This window comes from Netta rufina (genome assembly GCF_964035555.1).
Source record: "Netta rufina genome assembly, chromosome: 3".
NCBI classification, from domain to species: domain Eukaryota; kingdom Metazoa; phylum Chordata; class Aves; order Anseriformes; family Anatidae; genus Netta; species Netta rufina.
This window is the reverse complement of record NC_140125.1, coordinates 18231693-18246878: the sequence shown is the minus strand read 5'-3', so window position 1 is coordinate 18246878 and position 15186 is coordinate 18231693. Positions and strand designations below refer to the sequence as shown.

At 39.8% G+C, this 15186-nt stretch overlaps 1 protein-coding gene across 1 annotated transcript in view; it reads left to right on the top strand.

Moving 5' to 3' along the window:
- MSH2 (mutS homolog 2) overlaps positions 1 to 7372 on the top strand; it is a 34131-nt gene extending 26759 nt beyond the window's left edge. The window contains exons 12-16 of the mRNA XM_084283428.1: positions 468 to 713; positions 2231 to 2435; positions 2756 to 3003; positions 4543 to 4715; positions 6481 to 7372. Of these exons, the coding sequence (XP_084139554.1) occupies positions 468 to 713; positions 2231 to 2435; positions 2756 to 3003; positions 4543 to 4715; positions 6481 to 6651 (1043 nt within the window). The 3' untranslated portion in view covers positions 6652 to 7372. The remainder of the gene's footprint in view (positions 1 to 467; positions 714 to 2230; positions 2436 to 2755; positions 3004 to 4542; positions 4716 to 6480) is intronic.
- Positions 7373 to 15186: the final 7814 nt, after the last annotated feature.

The following is a 15186-nucleotide window of genomic DNA, read 5'->3' as shown; positions in this document are numbered from 1 at the left end:
TGGGTCATCTAATCTAGTCGCCCGAGATCACTGTATCTTATAGACCACTCCATAACATAATCTGCACAAACATAAGTGGTTGCACAGAGCTGTGTCTGAGTTGTCAGTGCTTCGTCTCAATTGCCCTTGCTGCAAAGTTCAGCGTATTACTGGGGAAGGAAGTGGCTTGAATTTCCAGCCTTCTTGCTGTTGTAGTATTTGCATTCCCACACTAAGATAAGTTGTTTGTCATTGCCTACTGTTAAGGCAAAACACTTCTTTTCTGAGTCTGACAAAGTCCCGTTTGTACTCAAAGTACGGAAACTTAAAGGTTGCGTCAGAGTTTGTCACAAAAGGTGACTGGTATCTTGTGGAAAAAAGATTTTAATGCAGATGAATTAAATGTGGATGCTCAGCATATACTTTAAGATATTTTTTCAACAAGAATAAAAGAAACACTGAATTTGTCTCTCTGTAATCAAAAACAGGTTATGCAGAGCCAATACAGACTATGAATGATGTAATAGCTCATTTAGATGCAATTGTCAGTTTTGCTCATGTGTCAAATGGAGCGCCAGTGCCCTATGTCCGTCCTGTCATTTTGGAAAAAGGACAAGGAAGGATTGTGCTGAAAGGTGCCAGGCATCCTTGCATTGAAGTGCAAGATGAAGTGGCCTTCATCCCCAATGACATTACGTTTGAGAAGGGCAAGCAGATGTTCCACATTATTACTGGTAAGTGTACCTTTTTTTCTCGTCATTTAGATATTAACATTTTTAAAGAAATATTTCTAGTCTTTTTTTGTTTGTTTGTTTTAAAAAAAGGGCGGGGAGGGGAGAAGTTATGTCAGAACAATTTCTCTAATCAACAAAGGGTGAGCAACTAGAGAGTTATTCATGTGTGTGTATGTAGGCTAAGATTTAGCTCTGGAAAAGAAGGTTGTATGTTTGTAACTGATTTATTATATATATATATATATATATATGTAACCTATTGTTTATTTTATACATATATATTTAAAAGTGTCTACAGGGTTCTTGTCAAATGATTCCTGTGGTAGTGGATATTATGGAAGCTTATGCACATAAATAGGTCTTCTAAACTACTAATCATAGAATTAGATTTTACAATTGTAGTTAACACTGCACTGTTCGGAGAAGGTGGTCAGTAATTTAGAAGTATTCATTTGGGAAGAAGAGAGAGGCAGCTGTGAAGGAAGTAATTTCTTACCAGGAAGTAAGAAATTAATTCCTTAATACTTCTATTCTGTGCCTTACTGAATGTCACTTCACAAGCCAGATGACCTCAGGAGCTGGAGAACCTGAACCTACTGAAGTGATTTGGAAAATTCCATTAGGCACCAGTTGTACCGTAGCCACGTAGGCATCTTCTGTAGACAAGATTTTAAACACCCACTTTGTTAATGTTTTCTTTTAGTGATAAAGTTGATTTAAAATGCAAAACATGTTTTAATGACTACCTTTTTTCTCCCCATTCTTGGTGTAATTAAGATAATTTTGGTATACGGGGAAACATTTTTTAGTGTTTATACATTTAATTGAGTTTTAATTTTCATTCAGATGTGCTTGACACATTCTGAGTAGCGAAGATCTGAAATTAGAGAATGATTGATGAACATTTCTAACATGATCAAAAAACCTGCAAGAATATGAATAAACACATGGCACTGCACTTATTTTTCTGGTTAGCAAATGTCAAATAATCATTTTTTTGAAAATACTTTTTATTTCATTTGCACTTAGCTAAAATATAATTTCATAATATCTGTTTTTGATTATTCAGAATCCCTTTAGATTGTGATTTAAATTACCAGAAAGCTTGTACCCAGTCTGTAAATAAGCTATTTCATTTTTGCAGACAAATTGTAATTGTAGTTTGAAGTAAAAGCAAATTATTTTTGTTCCTAAGCAGCAATGCTGATGACTTTAAAATGAAAGCTTATTAGGATTTGGTATGAACATGTCTTTTATATGACTTCTGAGACAAAAAACAGCAATAAAAAAACAAACCCGCACCACAACAAAGAAAAGCATTCAGTAAGACATGCCACCTCTACTATTGCTCGTAGAGCTACTTGTTGCACCTGTTAGACAAGTCTGGTTCTCTCTCTCCTGGCAAAAGAGTAAGAAGCTTCCGTGGTTTTTGTTCTAAGAGCCTGTTCTCCTTTAAAAAGAATGTTGAACGGTGAAAGATGACGTTTTTGAATTCCTCTGCAAAATTTCTTCTTTAGGCCCTAACATGGGAGGAAAATCAACATACATCCGACAGACTGGGGTGATTGTTCTTATGGCCCAAATTGGGTGCTTTGTACCCTGTGACTCTGCAGAAATAACCATTGTGGATTGTATCCTGGCTCGGGTAGGAGCTGGAGACAGTCAGCTGAAAGGCGTGTCTACTTTCATGGCTGAAATGTTGGAAACTGCTTCAATCCTTAGGTAAGTCCTGTGTTTATTTGTTTTTGTATGTTAGGGTTGATTGGAAAGGATGTGCTCTAAGAACGATGCATCTCAAGATTTTCTTTTATATAGGTTCTCAGCCGACGATATCAATTCCTTTATAGGAGGACTGTAAGTTCTTGAAGTAGCCTGCTGTTTATTTCAGTGGTCATACAGAGGTGCTACCAGGATGCAAAGGGATGCAAAGTCTAAAAGGGCCAAAGAAAGCCTAATATGGAACATAACTTCTGGTACTCCAATATCCAGAATAACCATATTGAGATTGTGCTTTTCTCAAACTTGATGCTCTTCTTTTTTAGGACAGCATCTGAAAACTCCCTAATAATCATTGATGAACTGGGAAGAGGAACTTCTACCTACGATGGCTTTGGCTTAGCATGGGCTATTTCAGAATACATTGCTAGCAAAATCTGTGCTTTCTGTATGTTTGCTACACATTTTCATGAACTGACAGCACTTGCTGATCAAGTGCCAACAGTAAATAACCTACATGTTACTGCTCTAACCAGTGATGACACACTGACAATGCTTTACCGTGTCAAGGCAGGTAAGACTGTATAAAGGGTGAAAAGGTAAACTTAGCAAATATTATGATAGGAAAAAAAAAATAATATGCCCCAAGTAGGTGAGTGAATTATCTCTTGGATCCCCTCCTCCTTTTTAAAATATGTATCAATTCATCTATTCTGGTCTTTGGTGAAATCTCTAGAAGCCACGTTTCATAGTTTTCTTCAACCTGTTTTCCCAATTTTAGTCATACACATCTTTTCTTTGTATGTGTAGTGTTTTCTCATGTGACCAATTTTCTTGGAAGAGCTATTGAGCACAGAGGCACAATAGTTTGTATCTTTTTAAACCTCAGTCAGATTAGGTGCAACATTACAAAATCTTCATCTTAAAATAGCTAGTCTTAAACTGGATGCATTTCATATAAGGTTTTGCTTTTAGTGTTGTGCTCTTTCCCTTTTGGAGGAATTGTGTTGTTAAAGCAAGAAGGTGAGTGTATGCACCTCACATCCAGTTTTGTTCTGAAACAAATAACAGGTTTCATGTCATTTGCAATGTATAACTAAATGTAAAAGACAAGACATGAAACTTTTTCCAGGCCCTCTGTTCAGGACTTTCTCAACAGAAATCTGAGTTAACTTTGTCTGTAGAGGTGTATGTTCTTAATATAAAATCAGGAAAACTAATTTATGCTTAAAAATCTTTATTTCTTTTAAGAAACCTGAGTGATTACAATGTTGATGAAACAGAAAAAATCTAAATACCAGATTTTGCTTTGCCTATTCTTCAGTTACCCGGTATTTAGTAGATGCTTAGTGAAGTGTCATTTTGAATGTATAAATCATTTATTATAACTCCTTGCTGAAGACCAGAATTAAAAGGGTATAGTAATATTTGGGGTGGCCAATTGGAATGATGGCAATGTAAACAATTGGAGTTGATAGATTGTAACAAAAGGCTTTTGATACCGAAGTGCAAATGATTTTATGTAACTGTGTATAATTGACGTATTCTGAGCAAGTGTGAGAACTTTCATTCTCAACCAAATGTTATAAACAGTATATTAATTGAAGTCAGTGTAAACATGAAGCTGAAAGGTTTTGATATAATTAAACTCCTCCTGGAGACTAGGAAGCTATGTGGGACTGACAGAAAAGAGGAGGAGGAGGATTGAGAGTGTACCACACCATTTTTTTTAATATGTAAGCATAAATGCAGTTTTTGTATATTTATACAAATTATGCAGATGGTTATTTTCTACAGATTCTGCTGAAGTACTCTCATGAAAAAAATCATTCTGTTTCATTCAAGTACAAGAGGAAAACTTGTCTGAATTTTTTTCTTTCTTCCTGAAGCACTTCTACCTCTGCAATTACTGCTGTAATACAAGAGCATATTCTTTAATCTGTGTTATCATATATAGTCTAAAAGCTAAATCAAAATATACTGTGAAAACCAAACTATATCACACACTTTTTCAGAATAGAGAATTATTATAAGTTTGTTCACATAACTCTCTGTGTGCATGGCCTTGTCACCTCTTGAGATTTCTTTACAGGTTGTTTTTCTCTCAATCCAGGTGTTTGTGACCAGAGTTTTGGAATACATGTAGCAGAGTTGGCGGCTTTCCCAAAACATGTGATAGAAAGTGCAAGAGAGAAAGCACTGCAACTGGAGGAGTTTCAAAACATTGGCAAGTCCAAGGAATCTGAAGGAGAACCACCGTCCAAGAAATTCTACAGAGAAAGAGAGGTTTGCCAAAATAAATGCTTTTTTTTCCCCCCATTTGTTTAGCTGGAGTAGCTCAAGCAAAAATAGTTTTAGGATTCAGCTTTCCCCAGAAGCATAATCATAATTAAATGTGCTTCTGTTTTCCTGTAATAAAATGTTTTAGCTATGAAGTTTGTTATTAGTTGAAGAGATGTTCAATGGTAGTGAGTTTTGGTTTTAATTCATTTCACATTAAGCTAGGGCAAGAATTTTATCTAAAGACTTGCTCATAAGAATTAAATATATCTATTTCTTTTCCTGAAAGAATAGTGATCAGCAGTTGGTGTGATTGGCATAGAACTGAAGGTGTTCACAGGACCATGTCTCTAGCTGTTCTGTGGGATTTTCTTTTGTGTTCATTGATTTTGTTGGCTACTTGGTTTATATACAACATTTCTTGAGACTTAAGTTGTAGCTTTTCTATTACTTGTTGTTTAGATTATTTTTGGCTCTGCAGGTGGGTTGTACCTGGTTTTGCTCTCCTCCCTTTTTTTCTGAGGGCTTGTTAGCACCAATTTCTTTGAGCTCAACGTGATTCTGTTCAGATCTGTTCTTAAAGTGTTAATTATATCCAAAGAGCTTTCTACATTTTAAAAAGCCTTTGTTCCAGAAAGAGGCTGCTACTTTATTTTCAGTTCCAGAGGCCCACTGCATGTTTCCTTGTCTCAGTAAGAATGTTACAGATAGAAGTGTTATAGAGGAATGATCTCTGTTTTGTCTTACCTGTTGGTATGAGGAGGTTCCCCCCTCCAGCTACATCAGCTGCTCTATTACCTTTCCTCTGCCAACTTTCTAGATACCACAGTGAAGTATTTTTCAAATTAGTTGGATCTGGCTGTGTGATGTTAATTTGTTGTAAATTAAATTGACAAGGCAAACACTTCTGACAAATACAGTGTCATGTTTTATTCTTTGATAATTCAGTAATACATAATATATTGAAAACTCTCTAGGCAATAGAATGGCATAGCATTAGATTTCTTGTCCAGGCAATTTGTCTACCTTCATTAACATATTTAGAGACACAATTGTACTATTATATTTCCAAGTGCTTTGGAGAATTCCTCACTGAATGGACACTACATTACTCCTAAATATTGAAATGAAAGTATGAATGCTTTGTGGCAGAGTAGCTAATGTAGAAAATGCAGAGGACTAGGCAGAAATCTGTGTTCTGGGCAAATTGTTTCTGATACAGGAATCCTGAACACAATTCATTAAAATGTTTGTTCTTGTTATTCATTTCAAATTGTTTAGAATTTCCACTTCGCCTGTTTGTGTAAAAGCATATGCATAAAACTTAATTATCATCTGTTCTCAGTGCTGAGAGCCACTCTCCAGTTGCTTGGTAACAATTTGTTCTTTGCTTTTGCATATGGAAACATTGATTTGGATTTACAGTTCTCCCAAAAAGTAACTAGTTTGGATAATACAGCCTCTCTAGCTTGCAAACCTCTCCTACTGTGGTTGTGTACTGGAATTAAATGTGGAATACCTGTAGGAGCTCTCAATGGCAACCATTGTTTCTGCTGATCAGCTTGTGTTTGGGACAGAACTCCTGATATCAGTATAACTACGTATTGTTCTGGTGTCAGGACCACAAAGCAAGTCCAAAAATTTTTTCCTGCAAAAAGTTTCTGGTGCTGAATAATACTTTGTATTTATGGTATAATTTGGAAAAGAGCTTCTGGAAATAATCTAAATATTCTGTTTTCTTTTCCTCTGTCTTCCCCTCACTCCATTTTAGGAAGGTGAAAAGATCATTCAGGATTTTCTTAGTCAAGTGAAAGCATTGCCCCTGACAGATATGTCAGAAGAAGACATCAAAATCAAGCTGAAGCAGCTGAGAACTGATGTGTTGGCAAAGAACAACAGTTTTGTGAATGAAATCATTTCCCGAACAAAAGTTACATCATGAAAGATGTGAGAATAGGATGCAGCTCTTGAAGTGCTTGAAGATTTTTTTCCTTACATTTCAAGAACTCTTACTTTCTTGTCGTGTAGTTTTTGAACTTTGATATTTCATACTGATTTGTGTAGGCTTTTTCTCTTGGATTGTATTTTTTTGTAAAAAATAAAATAAATAAATAGGCACCCATTGTGCTAGATTCCTGCTTTAGTTGTGATCATTTGTGTTCTTGTAGAAGTTTTCGATAAAAGGCTTTTTTCATAGTGAGAGAATTATTGACTGTACAAACAAAACAGGTAAGGCTTTACCAGAAGAATAGAAAATACAGAAAGCATAACACTTCAGATAGCATACAACTACCACAGCCTTGAAAAGCAATGGCCCATACACAAAATCTTTTTTTTTTTTTATATGGTGCGATTACGTTAATTCAGTGAAGTTTTAGTAATGCTCTTTTAGTGTTCTATTATAAAAAGCATCCTAAGTGATATGTCTTAAAATTTTTGTGGGTGTACCTGTGTGGAGCTTTGGAAGAGAATTCTTTTTGTTTTAATGTGTGGGCAGGTAATACTTGAGTCAAATATACTACAGGCTTATTCTTCATGGTCGAGTGGTGGTAACTTGCATTTTTTGGATAATTTTGTAACGTAAGCAAAGGCTGAGGTGAAGTTATAGTTTAACTGGAACTTCTGAGTTGGTCTTAGTTTGTCAAGTCTGTTTATGAAGAAAGTATGCATTGATTCATTTATGTATTTATTTTAATCTACTACTCACACTGAGACATTTTGAAAGCATTCTGATACAGGTTTATATTCTGGATATTTAGCATTTTAAATTGTAGCTCTAGAATGCTTTACCTATATTTAAAACTACCCATATTGACAGATTAATGGGAAAAGGTGTTCATTGCATTGAGATAGGAATAAAGTTATGCCAAAGATGTCATGAAAATTCTTGTTTGTTTGTTTGTTTTCTGTAGCAGAGATTACATCAGTGGTTTGTATGCTGGGGGCAATAATGTTGCTGTTAAAGCTGTGCTATAACTGCACAAAGGATTAGTCTGTTGCAGTAGTCTGCATTTCAGCATTCTAACATTTGACATAAATGAGTGGTGGTGGTCAGCTTGCTGTTGAATAGCATTTGTGGTTAGACAAGAACTTGGAAAAGAGATCCACTTCTCAACAGAATAAAGGATGGTTTGTGAGCGGTTCACATTCTGCATAACACCTTTTTGGTCTTTAAATCAGAAAGCATTCTCTCAAAAGCAAAAATAAAGTATTTACAGAAAGCACAGCTGATAAGTGTATTCAGTAGCTGTGTCTGGAAAGTGTGAATGGAAAAATCTGTTAAGTGATGACAAATGGTTTGCAAACTGGGTTACAGGTAGTGTGATTTCGTGTGAGCATGAGGATGGCTATTTCTGATAGTTCCAATTTTGCTTTTATTTCAGATATGGACCTACCTATGTAGCTGTTTTTTGTTTTTTTTTTTTTTTTGTTTTTTTTTTTTATGTGCAATTGGTTCAAGCACAAGCAATCCCAAAACAGAGTAATACATATAATATACCGTGAGAGTCAATTTAGAGCATGAAGTACTGCAATGATGCTTTGTTTACATTAGATCGAAGTGCTTGAACTGTTGCTAGAAATGGGCAGTCAGGACAGTAAGTGATCACTGTGAGGAACTGGTTGGATGGCTGGTACTTACAATGTCTTCCAAGGTATACTGAGGTGTCCTTGGTCTGATGAGAGATGTCAGTTCCTGTCCCTGATGAGGGAAACAGGCATAGTAGGCAGTGGTTTTGTCTTCCAGGAACTTCTTGTTTTCCCTTTGACCCTGTTAAGTGTCTACAATGCCCTTGGCTAAGGTGTTCATCACAGAGAAATGTGCAGGAAAGTCAATGCCTACTGGATTTATTCTTTTTAAGTGTCCATTTTTTTCCATACTGATTGTGATGCATCAGCACCTCATGTCTGCAGTATGCTCAGGAAATGATGCCCTTGTTTTTGTATGGGAGTTGGAGGCTGATAGAGCTGCTTATGTGGCCCCAGATTCTCCCCTCCCCAGGGGTGAAAGCAATGCTCCTGTGTTACAGGGGAGGGATGGGGTACCCTGACAGGACCAGCTTCAGGTGACACCTTCACCTCTGTGCCACAAAAAGAGACTTCTGCATCTGAGCAAAGAGAATTCAGGTAGTTTGCTCCCACCTTGTGTTCTTCAACACTGACAAGGAAGAAAGCTGCAAGTTACTGGGATTTTAAAACTCATCCTTTCAACCAATCTTGCTGCTACATGGTGCTTCCCCATCCCCCATTCCTGAATGTACTGAGGCTGCCAGATATAAGCAAAAGATGATCAGGAGCAGTAGTCTCCATATGTCGCTGTGGCTTGCAAACTGGGTTGCAGGTAGTGTGATTTCATGCGAACGGAAGATGGCTATTTTTGCTAATTCCAATTTAACTTTTCTTCCAGAAACACCTATGAGGAGCAATTCCAGAACTAACTATTCTTGTTATTACAGAGCTGTGCCAAGAATGCAGAGACATAGAAACTTCATAACAAAATAATACAGCTTTTGAGAAGCAGTGAGGCTGCTTCACTGTCAGCCTGGAATAAAGATGCAAGTTTTTCTTTGCTTGCTCCCTTGAGAAAGCTTGGCAGTGAATTTTTATTACAGGTGCGGTCTCTATTCAGTTACTGTTCATCTTGAAGGCTCTTTATGAAGGAAATTGCATTAGGTGGGATGAAAGAAAAGAGCACACGTGATCAAACACTGAAGGAATTTATTTCTTTTGATTGCTTTCCCACCCACCTTTCAGTGATCAGGAGATGGAGCAACCTACTTGTTTGCAGGAATACGAGGTAGCCAGGATGAGGAAAAAAGGCTGGGCTCACCTCTTGGCTGGTGGTCAGCCTGCTCCAGTTATGTCTGGAGGACTTGGGGACCAAGCTAACAAATCTAGAGGTAGCAGCCTAGCAGTACTGGGACTCAGCTCTGCCGTACATCAATTCCTACTTACAGCTGTGCAAGCTTATTGCAAATAATAACGTAGTTGATAAATGGCTCTGTATCCCTTTCCTCTATTGGAACCAAGGTAATTTTGGAAGCAGAAATTGCAAGAAAACACCAAGATGAGTCCTTTCCCACTGACAGATGCACTAAAACAGGCTTGAGAAGAATCTCAAGCCTGAGAGACCTTCAGATACCTGCAGTTCAGCCTCTGCTTTCATCTGCTCACAGGGAACAGGTCTTCTCATTGCCTAGGCTTTGTGAGCCTAAGTTTGTGCTTACTAGCTCTGGCATGAATTTAGTTTACACAGCTGTTCTGGGTTGATAAATGTAAGCAACTGGACATGCTAGGGGCCTAATTCCTTCAGATTTAGTGAAGCCTGTGTGGGAGCTCGTTCTACTGGAGGAGATGCTGCCTTTGCAGCTCAGCTGAGGTCTAGGATTGTGTGCAGATATTTTCTGATTTGATACATGATGAGGATGACAGTTCGAACTGTTTTTCATGGCATGTAATGAGTTTTCAAATATACAAAACATACAACTATGGTACATAAGCTGGGAGATTTCTATGGCTACAGAACCTTATGAAAAGTAGCCTTGCTATTCTTCAGTGTGGCAGGTTTGTTTGAATAAAACCAACAAGAGGGAGCAGATGCTGCTTTGCATCTGAAGCAGTGTCAGGTCATGTATCGAAGGACTGCATCTAGCTGGCCTGGGAACAAGGAAAAGAAGTGGTCATAATAACCTGAGACCAGAAAAGACAATGGGAGAGGTATTTTCATTTCCACATGAGATACCTGTGACCCTTGCAGGTAGAACTTGTCTCTCTTTGCTGTCTATTTGCTAAAAAGCCTTGTTTGTATCTGCTTTTTTTACTATCATGGCAAAAGATGCCGTGGCACCTGGGTTGAGCTGGTGGATGTATGTGGCCATTTCCATAAGGATGTAATCATGCTGTCTATGTAGGGATGGCTGGAAACCTGAAAACAAGTGGAGAGAAAATCTGAGGGTAAATATCCTGTGCTTAGGCGAACATTTCCCCTGCATTGCTCCTGTTTTCACCATGGGCATTAACAGTTCTTTCAAGCTCACACTCTCTTCTTGCTTGTAGCGGGTCATATCTTGTATCTTCATTTTTCTGTGGCATTTATCAATCTCTTCAGGGATACTGTGATGCAATGTAACAATTAACTTACATATTAATAGCAATAAATAACATTTAAAAACTGCATGCCTACTTTGTGCCTGTGTGCTATGTAAACATAGGAACGCAGGGGTGGGGGAGAGAATGGGAATGAAAAAAAGTAAAAACTCGTGGGTTGAGATTAAAGGGAGTTTAATAAGATAGAAATGGAAGGGAAAATAATAACTATATAAAAACAAGTGATGCACAATGCACTTGCTTACCACCTACTGACTGATGCCCAGCCTGTCCCCAAGCAGTGGTTCCCCTCCCTCCCCCAGCCAATCCTCCCAGTTTTTGTTGTCCCACATTGTGTCATATGGTACAGAATGTCCTTTGGGCCAGTTTGGGTCAGTTGTCCTGGTTCTGTCCCCTTCCAGCTTCTTGTAGACCCCCAGGTGCACACACAGGGTGTGTGGGAGCATCTCAGCTCTACCAGGGGGAAAGACAGTCTGCTACCGCGCCAGCTGTTAAACGGATCTGTTGGGGAGGGTGAGAGGGTTTGGGAGGTGGTTGCAGCAGGTGTCCTGTTACTCACTCCATCCTTCTGACAAGAAAATGAAGCCCCTGGTTTCACCTCCTTCCCACCCTTCATGCATACTCTTCTTGCCCTTTCTCAGAGCGTAGCTCCAGATGTGCTGGCTCCATGGTGTTGCCTCTTTTGGTCTCTACCACTGGTTCTCCATACTCCATGAGACCTCTTGAAAATGCTATGAGCTGGGCCTGTGGCCACTGACACAGTGTTCTTATTACCTTTGATTTAAACAAAGCCACCAAGGCTGAATATACCTCTTTGAGGCTTCCACAGAAGATGGCTGTCACTTATTAAGCAGACACTGATTAAGCAGTCCCCCCCCCCCCATGCTCCCGGTCCCAAAAGTGCTGGGCAGACAGGACCCTGCAGCTCCTGCATAGCCCCAGGCTCTCTCTGACCTGCCATCGCTCAGCAAAGCAGAGCTAAATTGGCTGTAACAGATTTGAGTCTTATCCTAGGCTTCTAAGTTACAGTTTTACTTGTAGTAGCATTTTAATAGCTTTTTTTTTTTTTTTTTCTTTCGCTCTCTCACAAGAATTAAATTGATTTGTGAAAAGGAAATCTTGCAGAACCGCTGCTTTCTGCACTGCAGGGACTGGATTTCATGAGAATGGGAATGAAATGTGTGTTATGGTGCACCATTGCCTATGAAAAAATGGCAGTGCTATTATCTTTGAGAGACACAGGATTATCTCTCAGTAATCTCTCTTGTAAGAGAAGTGCTTATCTGGTGTGAATTGGAGGATCTTCATGAAGTAATTTTTTTTTTTTTTCACTGAGATTAGAGTGGCTGATGATTTGGCCCATGGCTCTACATTATTCTATTCTTGGTAGTTCTCCATGGTTTAATCTCTCTCTCTCTTAAATTTATTGTCTGTAGGTAAAAGTGTTATTTTCTCTCAGGAAAACCTTGGAAGCTTGTGAATATCTCACCCGTTAGCATTGTAAAGTTTAGTTTTACTGATTTCTAAGGAATTCCAGCAATGCAGTGAAAACTGAATAGTCAGTGACCAGAAGCTTATTTATTCTGCCTATATGAGAAAGAGTAAAGCCATACAGGACCTTAATCCCCCTCCCATACATACTGTGGGATGAACTTCTTATCACCTTTCTTTTCCTTCTTCCCCTGTCAAAAGAAATCAGGTGAGGTGCCAAGCTGCTTAAAGATGTTTTATGTGCACAAAAGTTTTTGGGGAATACAGTAACCAGTACACTAATCTGACATTTGCAGATGATGGCTAAAAATGTGCTCTTTGGAAGGATTTCTTCTTCTAGGAGAGGAAGGTGTTTGTGGGAGGGGTGCTTGGTATGAAGCCCAGAGCTGCTGATCCACTGGCATCTGGGCCAGCCTCCCCTCAGGGAGGGCTTTGGCCATAAATAAATACATCCAGAATTTACCCATTAAGCCAGAGGAAACCAGGACTAGCTGGTGCAACTGTTATTTCAGGGAAAAACAGTTTCTGCTTTTGTTCTTTAAATAAATTTATATTCTTGCAGCACTCTGCCCACAGCCTTTGTACAGCATTTGAACCAGCACGTGGTACTGTCCTTGTACGCAGCTCTGCACGGAGCTCATCTTCAGCCCGCTGGAGATTTGGACGTGCCTGTGGGTTTGGATCTGTCTGTGGGACTGCACATATGGGAGAACACAACATGTCCACACCAGGGCTACTCTGAAGCTTCAGCCTATACTGCATGTACAAGCAAAACATGTTGCTCTCAGGGAATGTGAGGTAGTCAGTTAATTTCACTTAAAGTCACTTAATTTCAGCCTTCACACTCAGCATTGCATGACATTGAACTGCTGTGAGCACACAGAAATCACTCACAGCACCAGCTGCAGTAATGAAGGCTTTGTGGGAACTGCTATTTCCTCTTGCCTTGCTCTTGCTCAATCCATTAGACAAGAACTTGGTTAATTAAGAAAAAGAAAAAAGTAATTAAATAAAAAGCATGAATAACTACAGAGCCCTTTAACTTCTTAAACAAATTCCTCGTTGTAATTTAGTGTAAATGTGGCAATACAACTAAAGAGGACAGAGAGCAATAGAAAGCTCCAGGTATGGCACTCCTAATATCTCCGAAGAGATGAGGAGAACCTGCAACCATCTGTCTTAATTAAGTTGTGTATTGATCTCCTATTCAGCTATAATGAATTCTACCGCCTCCACACCATAAGCCAGCAGCAAATACCACAGCAGGTGCTCCAACAAGTGGGTGATCCATTGACCATCTCTTGTAGCTTTTCCCAGAGTCAGAGCACGCAACATTTTGTAGCAGTCATACAACTGAACGCCTGGTTATGTGGAGATGAATGACTGTCCATGTCCCGGGGCTGTGGTGCTCCTTTGAGATGTGTTGTGCAAGTAGGACAGGCTAGCTCTAGGCCCTGCACAACACACAGAAACCTACTGCTTTCATATTTGCTTCCCCAGGCCTGCAGGAGCTGGTTCTTCCACACCCATGGCCTGTTGTAGTCCTAAGCTGATGAAACAAGGAAACTTTGTAGAAAACAGGGGGACTGGCAGCCCTGAGCTAGCAGAAGCACGGGAGATCATTGTTGGAGGAGAGCACACCAGAGACTGAGCATGCACTTGTGATTTTATCAGGGTCTGGCCTATGCCCTCCAAAAGCCCAGGGCCAGCAAGTGGCAAATGGCGCATTGCTCTGAGGAATCCACCGAACGTCTGGGGGTCAAGGGGAACGTCACCAGCCTGGTGAGTACAATTTATATCTTCCTGTGGGTTTTTGGAGTGTGGATTGTCAGCCTCACATGTAGGCACTGTGGTTTGGCAAGAATAGGGTATGGCCCCGTGAGCTACCTGACCTGATCGGTGGGTTAAAGTCAAAGCTGAGCACGAGCAGCTGCTGCAGGGAACATGGGAAGCAGTCAGTCCAGGATCCTCCCTTCCTCCCCTCTTGGATGCATCCTTAAAAATTGGTCTAAATTTGGTGGTGATTATAGGACAAAGGGTAAAATTAGGCAACATCGTAAGCAGGAGTGGCCTCAATACAAACTGGATGGTGGGGAACAATGGCCAGAAAATGAATCCTTCAATTGTAATACTATATTGCAGTGAATGTTATTTTGCCTGTGGGAAGGAAAATGTTATGAGTTGATGTATGTTAGTGCTTTTATAGCATCGTATTGGGACCTGAGAAGCCAGACTGAGTGTGGGTTGTGGGAAGACCATACTATGCTATGCACTGAAATGAATTTCCAATTGTGCATGAATGAAGAGGGGTGGCGGCCAGGGTGATGACCACAGTGTTGGGAAGCTGGAAAAGACCCGTGGTCTACTTTTCCAAACTGCTAAAGGAGACGAGTAAGGGACGACCGTCTTCCCAGAGGGCAGTAGCAGCGACTGTACTCCTAGTCCGGGGGGCTAGAAAACTGGCTCTGGGACTACCTTTGGTGGTATTTGTGACCCCTTGGGACACTGTAGAAGCAAAGCCACTACCCCATAACACCTCAGCACAAACAGCTGAATTAATTGCCTTGACTAGCGCCTTGGGATTAGCAGAAGGGAAGGCCCTCAATGTTTACAAACATGCCTTTGGAGTGTTACATGCCCATGGAGCCACCTGGTGGGAACAAGGGCTATTGACAACAGCTGGAGGACCAATTGAGCACAGCCCAGAAATGTTGCAGTTTAACTACAAAGCGCTGAGGCACTGCAAAGGTGCAAAGGTGTAGCAGTAATGCGTTGTTAGGCCCACCAAAAAGGTGATCACGGCACAAAAATAGGGAGCAGAAAAGCTGGCTTAGCAGCTAAGGAAGCAGCTAGAACGCCACCAGGAGGCCTACAAGGTATG